The sequence below is a fragment of the Diabrotica undecimpunctata genome, chromosome 8 (genome assembly GCF_040954645.1).
Source record: "Diabrotica undecimpunctata isolate CICGRU chromosome 8, icDiaUnde3, whole genome shotgun sequence".
Lineage (NCBI taxonomy): Eukaryota > Metazoa > Arthropoda > Insecta > Coleoptera > Chrysomelidae > Diabrotica > Diabrotica undecimpunctata.
In genome coordinates, this window is record NC_092810.1 from 9434314 (window position 1) to 9454921 (window position 20608).

Here is a 20608-nt window from a genome sequence, read left to right on the forward strand (position 1 = left end):
AAAAAGAATTTTAGTCGGTATATTCTGTTTCTTAGCGTCTTTTGAGGGGTAAACCGCTCGCCTATTATGGTTTTCTCTGTTTCGAAGATAAAAGTCATTTCAAAAACAATCTTTTGAAATAATTATTTTGGCTTCTGTGGAAATCATTAGGTGATCGTTGTGGTTTACGTGGATAGTTAACTACACCTACCTGGATATTTCTTCGAATCAGTCTTGTGAGAGATAATAAGGTCCCTTAATCGCCTTGATGAGTGGCCAATATATTAAAAATTACAAATTGTACAAGGAATACTAAAAAGTATATTTAACACATTATCTTTTATGGTTTTATCTTCGAACATAAAGGCACGAGAGTACCGGTACGGAACGAATACCTATATACGTTAAGCTTTGCAGACGATCAAGTAATAATTGCACAAGACCAAGACGACCTCAGCTACATGATGAAGAAACTACAAGAAGAATATACCAAGGCTGGCCTAGATATTAACCTCGCGAAAACAGAGTACCTATCTACAAGTGAAGAAGACATAGAAAACCTACAGATTGATGACAACGTAACAACCAAAGGAAAGGATAAATTCAAATACTTGGGGTTTATAATCACGAAAAAGCAACAACAGAGGAAGAAATTACACAAAGATTAGGACAAACAAGAACAGCAATCCGACAACTTAACTCAGTATGGTGGGATAGACACCTAAATATGAAGACGAAAACACAGATTTATATAACATTAGTGCGAAGTATTATGACATATCGGGCTGAAAATTGGATCATAAACAAGAAAAACAGCAGTAAGATAGTAGCAACAGAGATGGAATGCCTGCGAAGATGCTGTAGAATAACAAGAATGGATAGGAGAAGTAATGACGAAATAAAGCAAAGAACATCAATAGAAACAGACATACTAACATACATAGAACAAAAAGACTAAAGTGGTATGGACATGTAAGAAGAACTAGTGACAGCAGATGGATAAAGAGAATAACCGAATGGAGCCCCATAGGAAGGAGGAAAGGAGGAGGTTCTTTGATAACATCGACGAAGATATGAGATATATGGGAATACGAGCTTGACGGAGGAAGTGATGGATAGAAACGACGAGAGAAATTCTTGAGGAGGCTAGGATCCACGCAGTTTTGTAAAGCCAGAATGGTACTGTTAAAATTTTGAAGAAATAGGTGTGATAACTATAAATTTCTAAGGAATAGAAAGAAAAGTAATTTAAATAGATTCGAATATATTTATTTAAATTTATTTTCGTAAAAAAGCTTAACATATATCATTAGACGACACGTGTGATTTTTATATAAGGGTTTTGTATCTGTATTGCTAATAACAATATGCAAAACACCTGAGGTAGCTATCACAGTTTTTATGAGAGTATAAACAACGTAAAAATACTTTTTGCCTTATCAACGGAATTACCAAATATCCAGTTTTGCGGAACGATTTAAGATATTCATTATATTTTACATGTATATCGGAAAATTATCATTTCTGTTTGTTTATTTGCATCAATTTAGGCAAATATAGCCTACCACGTGCATGAAAAATCGTTTTGTCCTTGTTTTATTCGTAATCTGGATTTTCATTGTGAAGGTTATTGTCTTTTTGCTTTTCCTGTATATACACTGCTCATGAAACTTCATGGAAATAGATAATATACTTGTTACTTATATTCGTGAATCTTCCTTTATATATTTCTTTTTCTGTATTTCTGAGAAAAATGATATAAAAGTTAGACTTAAGTAGTATCAGTAGCTATATGATGAGAACTGTATTTTGTAAGTATCGCATTTTCAGTTACATTCTTCGATCAATACTATTCAAAGATGACAATCAGTTATCTATGATACTATTCACTAGACTTTGACAAGATCCTCACGATTCCATAGTCTGTTATCCCATTTATCCTTTCACTGTAGAAGTTTTTCCAATATTCAATAACCATTTAAATAGTAATTAATTCAATAATCAGTTGTTATTTTCTTTCTTTACGTGGAAAACTAGCAGTTTTCAATTTTTGATATATTGCTGTAATATGTTTTTTCCACAAATTACCTCATAGTCAAGAATTTCGATAATATCAAATATTTCTTAGTTTGGCTTAGCCTTTCGAGCTCACTTCTTAATTTATTTTATAACATAAACTCTACGTGAAATTAGGATTAAGTTGTGGCTGCTGCTTGTACTCCTCTTTGTTATTTTCAGTTTCATACCAATAGGTTTGTAATATATCCAAATCTTTGATGATAACAAAATCGCTATGCACTTCCACGTTTGGTAGGGAAAAGTCTGCAACAAAAAGGATAGTGTTAATAGAATAAATAAAGTAGTAATAAAATTAATAAACAATACTTTTATCAGAAACTACCATACGTAAATAGATATTACTTCAGACTAACTAACAAAAACTAGCATCTATAGACATGTGTGAAAACAAAAAGTTGCAGGAACAATGGTGTATATCCCTTGTACAAAAAAAAATTATTTCCCCAAATTGTGTTTTAAAAGTTGGTAGATTTTGAACAGAATTCCCCAAATTTATATATTTCAGTTTTTAACAAATCTTCTCTTACACGTATGCAACCCGCGTTGCTATGTGTGTTGCCTGCCATGTAGGTTACCGATATTATATCCAGCCATAGGAGTTTTCAACGCTTCTTGTTTGTTTCGAGCTTCTGTCATATGATATTAATATTATACACGGATTATATGACATATGACAGAAGCTCGAAACAAATGAGAAACGTTGTAAAGTCCTATTGGTGACACTCACAGGCATAGTAATGGACAGCGGGAGTGTGACGTCACAACTGTCAATTACTTTCCAAACAAAAGTTGAAATGCCCAATCTCAAGACTTTTTAATTTCTATAAAGTTAACATTTTGCTTCCTCTGCCGCTTTTTTTCAAGTATAGTGTTTTTTACAATAATACCATCATAATTCAGTATTTTATTTCTATGAAATATAGTTTAAAAGTTTAAATTAAAGAAATTCTAACCTTACTTTATTGATACATGCATTTTATTGCTATTTTTATAAAACAAGATACTTTATTATTTACACAACCTTGTAAAATTGTTGTAGTAACTATTAGAATACTTAGATATTGCAAAAAGCCTGTAAAAAAATGAAAAAATAACGAAAAATACAAATTATCCACACTAAACAAGGTTTGTTTGGAAAGTGAAACTGACAGATGTCAATAAAATCTACGTCATCACTTCCACGGTCCATTGACAGTATGACAGTTATCATATAGAATTACAGGAAATGACAAATGACAATGCCTTTTGACACCTAAGAAGTCTTGATAATTTTATTTGTTTCTTGTAAGTCAGGGAACCCCAGCCAATATCATTGTTCGCGGTAAAACCAATTTACCAAACTGTATTGAGTGTGGCCTATATGTGGAATCAGTCACCACGATCTTATATTATCGTTCTAGTACATTTAATATTCACATAATTACTGGACTTTCAAAAATAACTATTTTTTACTAAATTTAATAACGTATTTTAGCCAGTTTGATTTCCCCAGATATTAGTCATTTTAAAAAAGTTTTCCCCAGTCCCCAAATATTCTCAATTTTCCCCAGTTCTGAGAAAAATTCCCAGACCTGAGAGCCCTGCACGCGACTCCCTCCTGCCTCCCCCACGATTGAATCGACATGAATCAACATAAAGAACATCGGTTTTTACTTTTCTTGCCACCTACATATTATTTCGTTCTGTTAATGCTTTCGTATCCCGATGGCTCCACGTAAACACGTGACTTTGACTATCGAACAAAAGACCAAAATTCTCAAGTTGATACAACAAAAAACTAGCAACAGTTTCATTTCAAAACAGTTCGGTATTGGCAAATCTGCCATTATGGACATTAAGGAGAACAAAGAAAAGATCGAAAAGTTCGTCAGTGTAACGGAAAGCGGTCCACGAAAAAAAAAACTATCAAACCTCCCGAATATCCAAAGGTAGAAGGTGCGTTCTTCATGTGGTTCCTACAACAGCGGAGAAAGCATGTTCGAGTGAGTGGTGAAATGTTGTGTGAAAAAGCCAGTCATTTCCATCGTGAAATGTCACCAAATTACCAAGCTTTTAGCGCGTGTAAGGGTTGGTTGGACAACTTGAAACGACGTCATGAAGTCAAGACATCTCAAAATTACCTTCCGAACTCTTCCAAATTACATTTGAAGAACTTGTGAATAAAAATAATTTGACACCTGAGCAAATTTACAATGCAGATGAAAGTGAGTTATTTTGGCGCATATTACCAGACCACACATTGGTGTCATCTCAAGAAAAGAACGCTCCTGGTCGAAAAATTATGAAAGAAAGAATCACCTTTATGCCTTGTGCAAATGCTTCAGGGACTCACAAACTTCGTTTGTTTGTTGTGGGCACGGCTAACAAGCTTCGTGCATTCAAATCTGTTGATCTTCTCGTATGGTATCGAGGACAAAAAAGTGCATGTTTGACAAGAGATTTGTCCTTGGATTGGTTTAAAACTGAATTCGGCCCTGTTTGCTGGTTTTTTAACATTGCAAGGTATGGATCAGCAACCCAGAAGTTTTCTTTAATTTTGTCGTGGAATTTCTCAGGAAAGTAAATTTAGCAGATGAGTGTGGAACTCGTTAAAGACAGATTTGGGTATGACCTAAACACCAAAAAACAGGAAGACTTAGACCTATATAGAGCGAAGAACAGAGAGGTAAAGAAAAGAGTAACAAATGAAAAGAACGAACGATAGGAACAAGCATGCACAGAGATAGAACGACATATCGGAGGAACGAGAAATTCAGAATCATGGCGAATATTAAAAGCACTTCAACGAAATAAGACAGAGAAAACCCAGATCGGCAAAATTAGTGAAAACGAGTGGCAAGAATACTACGTAGAACTACTTACAGAAAACCGTCCCCAATTTCAGGAAGAGAATATAGAACATGCAGGAAATGGGGCATACGACCAGATAGAAATAAGCCTGGCAGAAGTTGAGAGAGCAATCAAGACATTGAAGAACAAAAAAGCCAAAGGACCCGGAGGAATACCAAACGAACTAATTAAAAACGGAACGGAAAAATTATTCCGCATGCTACATAGAATGTTCGAAAGAGGACTAAATGGAGAAGAAATACCTGCGGAATGGACACAAGCATACATCACATCCATACATAAGAAAGGAAACAGGAAAAAATGTGAAAACTATAGAGGAATTAGTATAATATCGTCGGTAGGTAGACTTTACGGGAGAATTATTAAAGAAAAACTAGAAACTGAAATAATAGGAAAAATTGGAGAAGACCAAGCAGGGTTCACAGTAGGAAAATCATGCCTAGATCATACGTACACATTAGAACAACTGATAGAGAAGAAAATGGCAAAAGGTAGACCGGTCCATCTGGCCTTTGTTGATCTAAAGAAAGCATATGACTCAATACCTAGAGTCAAATTATGGGAAGCAATGAATGATCTCGGAATCCGACAAACACTAATTAAAGCAGTTAAAGCACTATACAAAGAAAACAAAGTAGCTATTAAATGTGGAAATAAAGCCTACAATCCATTTAAGACGACAAAAGGACTTCTACAAGGCTGTGCTACGTCCCCTACTCTGTTTAAAATATTCTTGGAAAAGACACTCAAACCATGGAGGAGAAAGTGCGAAGGAATGGGCATACCAGTAAGAGACGAATACCTATACACCTTAAGTTTTGCCGACGATCAAGTAGTCATCGCACAAGATGAAGAAGATCTCAGTTTTATGCTCAGAAAACTAGAAGAAGAATATAAAAACAACGGAATGGAAATAAACTTAGAGAAAACCGAATACCTAACAACAGAAAACAAGGATATGAGAAACCTAGAGATAGACGAGGGAAGACAAATAAATGGAACAGATACATTCAAGTATTTAGGAACCATAATATCGAACCAGGGAACAACACAAGAAGATATAAACAACAGACTGAGACAAACAAGAAACTGTATAAGACAACTAAACTCAGTGTTGTGGGATAAGAACATTACGATAAAGACAAAAAAGAGAATATATAATACCCTGACAAGAAGTATCCTGACATATGGGTCCGAAAACTGGACAATAAACAATAGAAATAGAGGTAGAATAAGAGCAGTAGAAATGGAGTTCCTGAGAAGAAGCTGTAGACTTACAAAAAGAGACATAATTGAAAACGCAGAGATTAAGCGGAGAATGGGAGTGCAAGCAGACATAATCGACTATATAGAGGAGAATAGACTATCCTGGTACGGCCACGTCAGAAGAGCCGACAGAGGACGCTGGATAAATAAAATCACAGAATGGAGCCCGATTGGAAGAAGAAAGAGAGGAAGACCCCGAAGGTCATTCAGAGATGAAATCGACGAGGCTATGGAGAAAAGAACCCTGCGAGATGGAGACTGGAATGACAGGGAAAATTGGAGAAAACGGTTGAGTGAAGGAAGACAGTGAAAACTGTGGAAATCCTTAGTAGTAGTAGTAGTAGTAGTATTTGGGTATGTCCGATTTAAGTTCTTCTTTAAATTCTGTGATTAGTGGAAAGCTATCCAGATTTTTGTTTTTCACCGATTCTTCCCAAAAAATTAATTTTTTCCTATACGCTTGTATTTTATCATTGGCGTAAAAGACAGTTATTCTCTTTCCCTGAAGTGAGAGACTAACTTCATTGACCTTGTTAAAATATCTGTTAAATATCCCAATTTAATTAACTAATGCAAAATTGGTTCCAACTGGGAAGGTTCTAACTTCAGCTCTCATTTCAAAAAGCCTAACTAAACATTGGCCGCGAGAAAGCCATTTTACTTCCGTATGAACAAGTAAAGACGAATATATTACTGTCCATGTCATCGCACACCACTCTAAACAGCCTTGTATTCAGTGGTCGTGATTTGATAAAATTAATTATCTTCACGATTTCGTCCAAGACTACTTTTAAGGAAGGCGGCATTTTTTTCACAGCCAGGCTATGGCAGTGGAGGATATAGTGGCTACTGCTGCATTCCTTGCCTAGGTTATGAGAGATTAATATCCAATAATAATAAGTTTTTGGTCACCTATTTCTGATTTTTAGAACTACTACACACTTTAATTATCATTAGCTTGTAATTTCAATTTGACATAATATCTCACTGTTGCTTTCAGACATCGATATAGTGGAGCTTTTTTTCTAATGTTTAATCGTTTATTATCGCCTTATAGCGGAGTACCTGTAGATGCTTCGCGGAGCACTCCGTGCTCCGCGGAGCACAGTTTGGGAAACGCTGACTTACACCATTTGTGCTAATACAAAATACTTGACACAGAACACGATTTAGACCATAACTAATGAAAAATGGAGTTACGATACTTGTGCTTTAGAGGATCGCTACACTTTTACCCGCGCTAAATATTTCATTTTTCCTATGTCTGGAAATCCTTCCCTTGTGCTCACAGATAATCATTTTATTTATTATTAATTGATAGTGTTAAGCAACAAAATCACGACTACATCAAGATTATTTTTCTTTAAATTATCAATTAAAATCGTACGATGTACTTTCACAGATAGTCATATGATTTTTATGTGTGTTAAATAAATGTTTCGTAACGGAAATGATTTAAATGTCGTCTACATCGATGATAATCTTTCCACGTGTAATACAATATTGTTTTAGATCTAAAACAATAAAATAAATCAAAGATATTTATTGTGTAAATATTATTTGATTGAAAATCATAAGATAGTGTAGAAAAAAATTTAATAATTGGATTTTAAACAAAACAGTTCAGCGACTTCAATTGTTATTAGTAGATTGTCTCGAAGATAAAGAAAAGACTAGGCTTCCACATAGAAATCTGAAAAATCTTTTGTTGTTCTTCTTCTTCTTCCTTCTTGTAATTCTTCCTCAGTATTAGCCTCCTAAATTGTTTAAATTATTGCACTATCTTTTTCTTGGTCTGCCAATACTTCTTCCAATACAATTTGGTGACTTATCTCGTGATATTGGTACTATCCTATCCTCTGACATTCTACTAATGTGTTCGTTCTACTCCTGTTTCCGTTTTGTCACCCATGCATTAATGTCTTAATGTCTCAACATTCCTACGGACTTTTCCCTGATATTCGTCGAAGTATTTTCAACTCTGTTGTTTCTAGTAGTCGTCTCGTTTTAGATATGTCAGGTCTTGTCTCCGCCATGTATGTTAATATAGGTCTAACTGCTGCTTTATAGATTCTTGTTTTTGTGTCTTGTCTCAGGTGTTTGTTCTTCCAGATTGTGTCATTAAGAGATCCAGTCGCTTTACTTGCTTGTAAGCTTTGTTGTCGTACTTCTTCTTTAACATCTCCGTAACTAGTTATATCTATTCCTAAATATCTAAACCTTGCTTCCTGCTTTATTATTTTCCCATCCATTTCGATTTTACATCGTAGTGGGTATTTACATATTGTCATACATTCGGTTTTTTCTGCTGATATTATCATATTGTATATCTTGGCTGCTGTATTGAAGATGTATGTTAATCTTTGGAGCTCGTCTTCTGTCTCGACGATTAATGCGGCGTCGTCTGCATAACATAATATTTCTTTGTTCTCCATTCTGTAACTATGACGTACTGCTTGTATTATTTAGTCCAATATTATATTAAAGAGAAGTGGGCTTAACGAGTCACCCTGTCTGACTCCGCTTTGTACTGGTATACACTGTGTTAGTTTTCCATTTATCTTTGCCTGAATTCGATTATGGAAGTAGATGTTTTCGATGGTTTGTATAATATTGATTGGTATGTTTCTTTTATACAGTAGGTATGAGACGTCTTCGACTTGGATGCGATCGAATGCCTTTATCAGGTCTATAAAATATAGATATGCTGGTTTATTGTACTCGATGGCCTTTTTTGTGATTTGTCTTAGTACAAATACGTCGTCTACGCAGGATCTTACAGATCTGAATCCTTGTTCATCTGATAAAGTTGTTAGTTTATTGATTTTTTTGGTTATGACTTGTGGTAAGTTTAAGTGCGGTGTTCAGTAGATTTATACCTCTATAATTGTTGAGGTCTTCTTTATCTCCTTTCTTGAACATAGGTATCATTATGCTGTTTCTCCATGCGTCTGGTAAGATCTTTTGTAAATACACTTAATCTATGTTAATATTTGTCGCCTACAAGGCCTCTCTAGACTCGAGGACTCGCTTCAACAGGCAATTAAAGTTTTTTCTCGCTGCACCTCTAATTTTTCTTTTTCGACCCTTCCTGCGTTTTATCGAGGTTTTCCTTACTACTTTTCCGTGGATTCTGTTCATCTTCGGAAGTGTATTACGGAATTCACTTGTATAGTTCTCTGATGACTGTAGTTGCTTTGTGCGCATTCCTTACTTACTTTGTTTCTTTGCTTGTGGTGGCATATGAAACAGTGATATCGCCGGATATTTTGAGTTAAGACGTTCTTGGCTTCTATTCAACCACGCTTAAATCACACAATGAGTATCACACAACCGAGTATCAATAGTATCATCCCCACAATAAGGATCTTATTGTAGGGATGCTCTTATTGTCCAACAACAAGGATCTTAAGAATCTCGGATTGGTTTGATGTTAAGACTGCCCCTTCTCTTAGGTGTCATCTCTTTTTTTGAAGTCGACGATTACCATGGATAATTCATCTCTGTCATAGGCTTGATGGATTAGAGTGTTTGCGTCTTTCTAGGTCTTTTACCTATGCTTTTTAAACCATTTCTCTCCCCTTTTATTCGTAACTTCAGCTGTTTATATTTCTCATGAGCTATAAAAAAGCACTACATTATCAACCACGGTAAACGTCTTTTCAAAATTATATTTATGTTGCATTTCATCTGGTACTATTTCCAACTTTAGGTGATTTTTAATTTGATCCCGGTATCCTTTTGCCCTGCTTCCTGGCGTCTTATCCGCATTTTGTATGGTCCTATCTTCGCGTCCTCCTTTATCCATATATGTAATGGAGGGAGAGCAAGCATGACCTCCATGGAGGCGGAGTAGTCGACTTCGCTCCTGTTATGATTAATCATGCTTGTTGTTGAAGTTTATTCAGCTTCGGTTTGGTCGTTTTTTGATGGCATTTATACCACCAGTAGGTACATCTGTTTGGTGTTTTTCCACATTTGCTTGTGAAACTTATATGAAGCTTATAATTGACGGAGAGTTTTTCCTGTCGCACCACATAGTAAGGAAATTTATTGTTCTTTGGAGTGGGCTGGATAGAACATTACCTACCATATTTTCTTCAAGGAGCGAAATCAAACCATCCAACAGTAGTGACAAGTAGAGTGGAGAAAGCACTCCTCCCTGTGAGCACCCCTAGCTGTTTTGGTCAAAAACTCCTCTGCTTGCAGGTCTGTTAGAATCAGCCCATTTTCCAGCATTGCTTTAATCCAGTTGCACACGGTAGCGGTACATATTATTATGTTCATTTGATCGATTTTTTTTTGAGTAGTCGTTGTAATTTAGTCGTAGTAATAAGTGAATCTTTATAAAGACAATGACGCCGAGCTTACTTAATAACAAATCATCACTACACAAACACCAAATCTGCTACTAATTTTCCACAATTATCCGGATACCCGAGAAAAATTAAATAAAAACGTTTTTATATAGCTAAAAGTAAAAATATCTTACCAAAATTTTTTGGAAGAGCGGTGAAGGGCACCAAGTACGACGGTGTCTGTTGTGCTTTGTATACTGGTTCCCGTGGAAATGTAACAGGTTCACTCCAATATTTTCCCTTTCCATATTTGATCTCTTTAGTCTTATGGTTTTTATGGTGCCCATGTTTCTTACCATTTTCTTTTAATATCGATTTTGGCAAAGGTTTTTTACCGACTACTCGTTCGATATCTGAAACAAAATGAGACAGAATAACAATTTTGATTCGTTTTATTGTCTTATAAACACCCTTGTATATTACTCGTCTAATGACTGTTGTTGAATGAGATTTTAAAAATATAAAGTAGTTTTCAAGCGAAACGAATAAGTTCCAATAGATATTTAAAAGTTTTCAATTTTATCATTACAATATGTGCGAACGTGTCGTTTTTACAAAACATTTTTTTTACAATTTTACAAATGGTTAAGTATTTGAGATTTGCAGATGACATCGTCCTTATTGCCGATCGTATGGATGATGCAATAATAATGTTTGAACAATTATATCACGCTTCCTTGGAGATCGGACTAAAGATTAATATGAACAAGACGTTAATAATGACTAATCTGGTGCTAAATCGAAACATTGCTGTTGATGGAAGGGATATTGTGCAGACTACATCGTATAAGTACTTAGGGCATGAAAATTGGTTAGGCAGAGATAACCAGACATGTGAGCTCCCACGTCGCATAGGAACAGCTTGGGCAGCGTTTGGTAAATTAAACTATCTATTTAAATCGGATCTACCCATTTGCGTCAAAAGGAAAATCTTTGACCAATATAGTTACCTGTGCTCACTTATGGAGCGGAAACAATAACACTCACAAAAAAGGTAGTGAATAAGATCCGCGTGATTCAGAGGACTATGAAGCGTCAGGTGTTGGGTGTTTCTCTGAAAGACCGAATCCCAAACGAAGAATAGAAAAAAAACATCAGACGCCAAAAAATTACGTCGCTAAAATGGAATTGGGCAAGACACTGAGCAGAGGACGTCCACCAACTAGATGAACTGATGTATTTATTAATAGGCAAATTGCCAAATTGCCTAGGTATCTTCCAAACGGTCATAGCAGCGTGTTTTAGATGGCCCAATGCCTCATCCCCAGCTGTCTCGACATCGTTTTACTAATTTTTTCCCCACTTTTTGGTAATGTGTTTATTTTGTTCCTCTTTTCTTTTTTCATCTATGCGTAAACTAAATCTATTTTGAGTTATGAGTAAAGTTTTCCCTTCTTTCCCTATTTGTTCTTCTGTTGTTCATTATTCGGTTTTTTCTACTTGTATCAGCTTGTTTTTGTAGTGTATATACAACATAATGGGGCGTATTATTATCATGTACACTTCCAATCAATCGACGTTATTGAAGTAAATAGTTTGAAGCTCCTAATCTGATCTATATATTATGATAGATAAAAAGTTAAAAAGATAAAAAATTATTTTTCAATTATGTGCATTGAGAACGTAAAGATAAATTAGTGATTTATTGAATTGAGTATTTTAGTAGATATTTATTAAAATGTCTACTTCTACATAATAACACTTGATATCTATATCTACATATTATTGAAAAATAAAGATCGCGTAGTAAACTGAGGTGTTTCTATTCAACCTGCGCAAATACCTTGTCAGTTTACGTTTTCCATGTTTTTTTTTTTATTTTTTGTCTTTGGCTGAATTTCTTGAAGGTCCCACAAAGTTCGGTTTTAGGACCTCTTTTGTTTATTATTTATGTCGACGATTTGCCTAAATTCATATCTCCGTACAAAACCATACAATTCGCAGAAGATACGACATACGTTATCATCATCATCAGCCTCTCTCAATCCGCTGCTGGACATAGGCCTCCCCTGTTTGTCTCCAAAGTGTTCTATCTTGTGCTTGCTGTATCCAGTTTTTTGTTGTCTTTCGTAAGTCGTCTTGCCATCGTGTTGGTGGTCTTCCTCTGCTACGGTTATCGGCTCTTGGTCTCCATTCAACTAGTTTGCGAGTCCATCTGTCCTTCATCCTGGCAACGTGTCCAGCCCATTTCCATTTTATCCCGTAGATCTTCGTTTCTAATCCTGTCTCGCAGAGTGGTCCCTATCATTGATCGCTCCATTCTTCTCTGCGCTTCTCTTAGTTTTTGTGCGTTTTTCTTTGTGAGCAATAATGTTTCTGCACCATAGGTCATCACCGGTAGCACGCATTGGTCGAAAACTTTTTTTTTCATATTAGTTGGGATGTCACTCTTAAAAACGTTCCTAAGAGCTCCGTATGCTGCCCATCCTTGTATTATTCTTCTGAATACGACAGGCTGTACTAAGTTCTTCCAACATTTTCTTTATTTGTCTAAAATTGTCTGCAATCTGGACTATATCGTTTGAAACCGATCTTTCACGGCGTTTGTTGCCCTTGGTTTTTCCTGTCTAGGTCTTCTTGAGTAAGAACCAGTTTCTAGAAATCTTTGCAAAACATCGGATACTGTACTTTGTGGAACGCCAAGCAATTCTCCGATATACGGAGTGGAACGTCCATCATTATACCGAGCAACAACTAGCGCTACTTGATCTGGCCTCATTATAAATTATTCTTTGTTATCTTGCTAAGTATCTGACACCAAAAGAAATACAATCAATTTAACGAGTATTCTCTTATTAGTAAATATTCTATTTATCATGAGAACTTTAACAAAAGCTTTCTTTTCAGCCATAAAAAAATGGTTTTTAGTTAGTTGTCTAGTATTTGATAACGCTATCTTGATTTTGATCTTCTCAAGGGGATTTCCAATTTTTTAGCTTTGAAGTGCCATTAAATATATTAGTATCATCAGAACATCAATTATAATAGTTGAGATAACCAAACAGATTAAGTTCATACATACCTGGGATTGATTTGAGATCGTTTCCTCGAGGTTGAAAAACAGGTTCAGGTATCGTGTAGATTGTACTCTTATGTCCATTCCTACATCTGGTTCTTCTGCCTGTAAACAAAAACGGGAAATTAACATTGAGAACTGCATCCATTATAATTTTATTTAGGAACATATATGCATTGACAATTATCATTGTCTCAGTTCTCATTTAGATCAGAACCAAGGTAAGTGATACTATTGGTTCCCTCCAGTTGTCCTTCATAAGCTGTTACCACTTCTGGTTGTATTGGCGCTTTACTGACAACCACCATCTTTCTCTTTGTGGTATGTAGCTTCAGTCCATATTCAACAGACGCTGTGGTAATCCTATTAATCAGATGTTGAAGATCTTCGTAACTACTTGCAATTAACACCGTGTCATTCACGTACCTCAACTTATCAATATTGACGCCATTAATTTTGCTATCACATCCAATGATTTATTGAAAACGAACTCCGAATATATGTTAAATATTACTGGGGACAAAATGCAGCCCTGTCTAACTCCTCTTCGAATTTGAAGCTAAAATTATCCCAGCTAATCCTAACGTTCGAACGTTGATGCCTGTAAATATTTTCAATGATACGTAGGTTTTTATCGTCAGTAGCTACCTGCTGAAGAATGGCTATCATTTTAGTATGTATTACTCGATCAAAGGCCTTCTCAAAGTCAATAAAACACATATAAACTGGATAGCCGGATGGCTGTTATCTTTTGCGATGTATAAATAAAAAAACTAATATTGTATAAACCAATATTGTAGGTATGCACCTACTATGCAGTTTTTGCAGTATAAATTCATGTATATCCATTACGCTTATATTTTATTTTAAAACATTACCTCTAATCATAAAATTTCAAGTTGGTTAACAAACCAAAATGAGAACAATGGGATTTTTTAAAGCACTTTAAAATCTCATTTTTGTATGTTTAAATGTTGATAACAATTATTATTTATTAGTATTACGTCGCCGTGTACTCATGCAAAAACTGATAACAATAAAAGGTGCTCATTATGGTCAGTATTTGCATTTGAAATTACGAAAGCAACGTGGTTTTAAGTTATTTTAATTTTAACAACTGCTTTAAGTATCCTCTCTTTAAAAACATTAGTATTTTTTAGACATTAACTCCCCTTACGTTATTCCATTTCCGATAAAACCAAGTCCATCCATTTGAATTTAATCACTTCATTCACAATTAAATATTTGTTTAAGCATAATTAGTATATTTTTCTTCTCTTATTTCCTTTCCTTTAATGGATCTAAATCCGGTTCGGATCTGGCATTTTTTGCCTTCTTTCCAACTATACCTGTGATAATAGGGATCGAGTTTTCGTATCATTATTTTAGTGGGCTGTCTACTAATCTTCGTGTGCTGGGTCTTCTAAACCCATATTGTCCCTTTCTTTCCTTTATAGTAGAAGCAGAGAACAACCGAACACAGAGAAGCGACAGTCCTTTGAAGTTACGTGGTCAAGCCGCCAATGACAGCTAACAACCAGAAAATTAATAGTCAGTGGGCATATCACACAATATAAATTCTTAAGAGCGTAGGCGCAAAATTTCGGGCCAATGTTTTTTAAATGCATTCATTTTTTTCGAATCCTGAAAAAACTAATAAGTATTTTTGAAAAATTTAAACGCAGAATGAAAGACTACATTATTACTGAGGGCCGAAAGTCCCTGACAACTTCTATAATGTTTATTTTAATAAGTTACAGGGGTGAAAAAAAAAGAGAAAATTTAGTGTGATTTTTAATTTCAAATATCTCATTCAAAAAAACTTTTTGTTTATTCTAAGGGACTTTCGGTCCTCGGTAATAATGTAATCTTTCATTTTGTGTTTAAATTTTTTAAAAATATTTGTTAGTTTTCTCAGGATTCGAAAAAAATGATTGTATTTAAAAAGCATTGGCCCGAAATTTTGCGCCTACGCTCTTAAGCGAAACAAAGAAATTACTAAAAATCTTAAAATTACAACAGAACAAGACTTCAAAATTGCAAAAACATGGTTGCAAATAAACAAACTTACATTAAATTATGAAAAAACTAAATAGGTACTCATCTACTTTTTGCTATATACAAAAGTTTACTGCCAATTTTTAATTCGTTAAATATAAATAACAAAGATCATTGAAGGTACTGCGTCATGCGCCAATGTTTTTCTTTTATTTCCTTTTACAATAACATTATCTTCAAAATGCAGTTCACAAATCCTATAATTATTATAAAGTGAATCCATTTTGAATAACAAATCTTCTCGTCTGCAAGCTTCTATCCACACTTTGGCACTACAAATTTTTAACAGAACAAATTTTAAACAAAGAACTTTTTCTGTATTTATAAATAATACTTTATTACTTACAACTATAAGAGTATTAGTATATTCTAAGTATATTGTAAGTAATGAAATATTTAACTTTTGTCAATATCTAATCTTAATAAATTTACAGTTTTCTCCTGACTAAATCACAAAAATGTCCCTAAATATTAAGATATGCAACAAATAAAGTTTTATTATTTTTTATTTGTAATTCCCATTTAAAACTCCTAAATATTTTATGTACTTCGATCCATATATTTGATCTTTTTTATTTATATTTAACGAATTAAAAATTGGCAGAAAACTTTTGTATATAGCAAAAAGTAGATGAGTACCTATTTAGTTTTTTCATAATTTAATGTAAGTAAGTTTGTTTATTTGCAACCATGTTTTTGCAATTTTGAAGTCTTGTTCTGTTGTAATTTTAAGATTTTACCAATTATCGGTCTAATTATGTTTCCAACAATTTTTAGTTTGAGCATTTTAGTAATTTCTTTGTTTCGTTTAAGAGCGTAGGCGCTACGCTACATTTTTTTGGAATCCTGAAAAAACTAACAAATATTTTTGAAAAGTTTAAACACAGAATGAAAGATTACATTATTACCGAGGGCCGAAAGTCCCTTAGAATAAACAAAAAGTTTTTTTGAATGAGATATTTGAAATTAAAAATCACACTAAATTTTCTCTTTTTTTTACCCCTGTAAATTATTAAAATAAACATTATAGAAGTTTTCGGAGACTTTTGGCCCTCAGTAATAATGTGGTCTTTCATTCTGCGTTTAAATTTTTCAAAAATACTTATTAGTTTTTTCAGGATTCAAAAAAAAATGAATACATTTAAAAAACATTTGCCCGAAATTTTGCGCCTACGCTCTTAAATCAAAAATATTCTCGTGTATAAAACCCTCTATATATTTTTATTTCCTAAAAATACTATATTCGTATTGTTGTCTTCGAGCGCGCTGACACCCGGCAACCATCTGTTGATTTTTTGACCTGAGCCTTCGGAGACTTGCGTCTTTCAATAAAAGAAATAGCACTGACACCAAATTTAATGTTTTCATTTTGAACTATCCCTTGGCAGACCAAAGTTTATTTTTTATAGCTCAGACAGACACGTCGGCGTCGGCTTACTGTTCGAAAGTCAAACCAATACTATTATGTAATAACTAATAATAATTACAAAGCAATAGTAATTACCTGTTATTATTCTTAGGAAATCTAAATAAAATTCCTTTTCCTGTCACAGATGAACATCCGCGAATCGCACAAATATATCCAGACATTTTAAATATAAATTAAACTTTTAACTATAAACTATAACTATAACTATAAACTTATATATTTAACTATAACTATAAACTATAACTATAACCTTTTAACTATAAATAAATTATATAAATGGTCAAATGCACTTGTTGTGTCGAGTATTTACGATAGACGCCTACGGACTATCGAAAACAACCAGAATTAAAGAATAAGCACGTGTTTTTGACAGTTAAACAACCAGAATCGGGCATGCGTATACAAAAATGGTACACGCTTTTGGACCGTTATGTCGCTTCTATGTGTGTTCGGTTATTCTATGGTAGAAGTCAGTTAGAATGCAGTACAGTTAAGATAGGCAATGCATTTCTTACGGGAGAACGCGAGAACGGCCGACCACGCTGCTGGTTTGCCCCGAGCGGCGCATCAGGACCGGATTTAAGAATCATAGCACTCACTGGAATACACGCGCACACAACAATTGCCTACGGTTGTATAAAAGACTATTATTATTGTTTCAACTAAAGCATGATTCAATCATCGATGTATAAATAAGAAAGTTACATTGTCAAACTAAACAACAACATGAAGAAAAATGCTATAAAAAAGTAAAATATATCAAAAAGTCATTGTCGATAGCTTATCTATATTTGTCAATTTTCAATAGCATCCATTGTAAACACATTCTTTGGTAAATAAAGATCATTATAAAGTCATTAGGAGAGGCGAATCAGTTTTAATCCGGATTATCCACGCAAAGCAAACATGTCTCTTTTTCGATTTGGGTACTGGCCATTAGACCAAAAACTTGTGGCAAAAACTATGAAAGCTCAGTTTTATTTCATTTTCACAAGAGGATGAAAGTACCTACATCATGGAGCCGTTGCCAGCATCTTTCATGAATTTCAAACAGAGTATAATGCTTAGTGTGCAAGTAAAACGTGTGGTGTTAAATACATTGAACTATCATCTGAACTTAAAAAATGGTGACAGCTTGACTATTACTGTGGAAAAAGTTTCGAAAATGTGCGGTGTGAGTGTTCGCAAAATTTATGACATCTACGACGAGGCCCAGCAAGGCGAATTGAAACCGGTACAAAAAAGGAAGAAAAACAGTTTGTAGTTTAATTCACGTGAAAATATTTACGATGAGGGAGTAAAATCTCGAATAAGGAGAATTGTTTGATTTTTTTTGGAAAACATACTGTTTGGAAAAGTATGTACTATTTTTTTTCATATTTTTACATTTAATATTTTACTTTTAGTGTACTATAATGTGCTCTAATTCAATGCTGTATTCTAATGACATTGTTAAAATATATTGCTTCCTGTTATTTCGTAAAATTGTTAAACTGGCTAGCTCATTTATTATATTTTAAGTACGGAGAATTTGGCTTCTCTTTTATATTTTGGGTCACAAATATAGAAACAAGTGTACGGTTTCGTATTACCATGACAATTAACTTAAATTATCGGAACTCAAAATCGCAATAAAATAGAGTGATTTATTGGTGTACCCTCTTGGTATACAGACCACACGTAACGGTTAGAGGGTTCTCTTCTGACCGTCTTAAGTCTCAAATCACTTCATCCCAAGACAGTGAACCAAACAACGGACCTAGTGTGATTGGTTCTCGTCCTATCGAGTCTCGGCGGGCGTCCCGATGTGGTACCAACGAGATCCCACTGGCTAAGAATACGACTTCAATATTTCAAAGGGTAAGTCTATGTTTTTTGTACAGATAACAATAATGAGTATAGCTAGTTAATTTCGTAATTTATTCACAGTTGATTTTGCTATTTTTTCGCTAATTTATTTACAAACAAAATATTGCATTTTTTTTTCATTATTATTTATCTAATATCATTTAAGGCTGTTTTAGCAGTTTAAGTACACTGCGATTTGAAATGGGCGTATCACTTACTTTTCTACACTGCTTACGCGAGACCATCTTTACTCAGTACCGCCGGCCGACGGGTAGTTTAATGACAACAAATACATTATTCTCCATTCAAATTAGTTTTAACACGAACTAACTGACCGTACGTTCATGAGATTTGACGTCACGAAGGCGATAACGATGAAACTAAGCCTAATGATGAGTAACACGTTTCACTATTAGATTTCAGTATTTCTTAGCAATTTTCTTTAAAATTGGAACACGCTTTTCTCGACTATTACTGGACACAGAAAGGTGAAACAAAAATCAACGATTACAGAAAAAAAAACTCTTTCGAGTGATGGGCGTAAAAAGTTTGGTTATAATAGAACGTTAAACAGTATATTCCAATTTTTTAACAGAAGTTTCAAAAAAATAAAAAAAGTAAAACCATCAGTTTAAAGGCAACATAATTTCGAATAAAGTGTCCAAATTTCGAGACATTTTGTCAGTAAATAACAGAGAAAACACTGTCCCTAGGTTTTGGTGCACCGATAAAACAGCCTTAACCAGCGACCTCTTAAGTTTTATACAAAACACATACCACAAACCGTCGACAGCATAATGAACAGAATGAAGGATGATGAGGACCTACCAGCTTTTTCAAAAAGCAAGTAGGCTACTAAATGACATCCGTTTTGAATATGGTAAAAGAGGTCGAGATTCGATAATGATGGAAAAAAATATCATATCCTGGAGACACTAGTACCTCAAACAAATAAAAATATTGAGGAAGAACGATAATGTAAACCTTGTTAATACCGATGAGTCTTGGACTAACGTCGGTGCTTCAGTCAAAAAGGAAGAGAGGGACACAACGATCAAGAATCCACGAGATGCCTTCATAAAAAAGCTCTCTACTGGACTGAAAGTTCCAACCCAAAGAGGTCCTCGGTTTGTTCTTCTTCATGCTGGAAGGGAAACGGGTATTCTGGCATGCGCCGAATTAACTTTCTTGACCAAGAAGGGAACCGCTGATTCTCTTCTTCTTCTTCAGCCTTAAGTAGTCCAACTTTGCCTGTTTCTACTAGTTTTCGGCTGTTTAATATGAATCCTTGCTCTTAAAAGGCGATGATCGCTGCCAGTTGTGAATCGATTGAGAGCAGTTATATCTTCAAAAATGTCTTTGTTCCCATACAAGAAGTAATCGATCTCGTTTTTCGTCTTTTTATCGGGGGATATCCACGTCCACTTTCGGTTTGCTGGTTTCTTGAAGTGTGTGTTCATGGCATATAAATTTTGTTGTTCTAAGAAGTTATCTAATTTTTCTCCTCTTTCATTTCGTGTGCCGTAACCATGCATCTCTATTTTAGTTTCAGTATTTTCTTCTTTTTGCCTAATTTTGCGTTGAAATCTCCCATAATGATGGTATACTTTGTATCATTTTCTTCTAATGCTGTAACCGCTGATTACCACGACGAAATGGACGGAGATCTATATGAAGAATTGTTTGAGTTTCCACAAAAAAATGTGGAACAAAAGACAAATCAAG

General features: G+C 34.5%; 1 protein-coding gene across 1 annotated transcript in view; it reads right to left on the reverse strand.

Moving 5' to 3' along the window:
- Positions 1 to 1232: 1232 nt before the first annotated feature.
- Positions 1233 to 20608, reverse strand: part of LOC140449245 (uncharacterized) — a 30980-nt gene continuing 11604 nt past the window's right edge. Inside the window, exons 2-4 of the mRNA XM_072542453.1 lie at positions 13555 to 13653; positions 10667 to 10885; positions 1233 to 2301 (exon numbers count right to left, since the gene is read on the reverse strand). Coding sequence (XP_072398554.1) covers positions 2159 to 2301; positions 10667 to 10885; positions 13555 to 13653 — 461 coding nt within the window. The 3' untranslated portion in view covers positions 1233 to 2158. The remainder of the gene's footprint in view (positions 2302 to 10666; positions 10886 to 13554; positions 13654 to 20608) is intronic.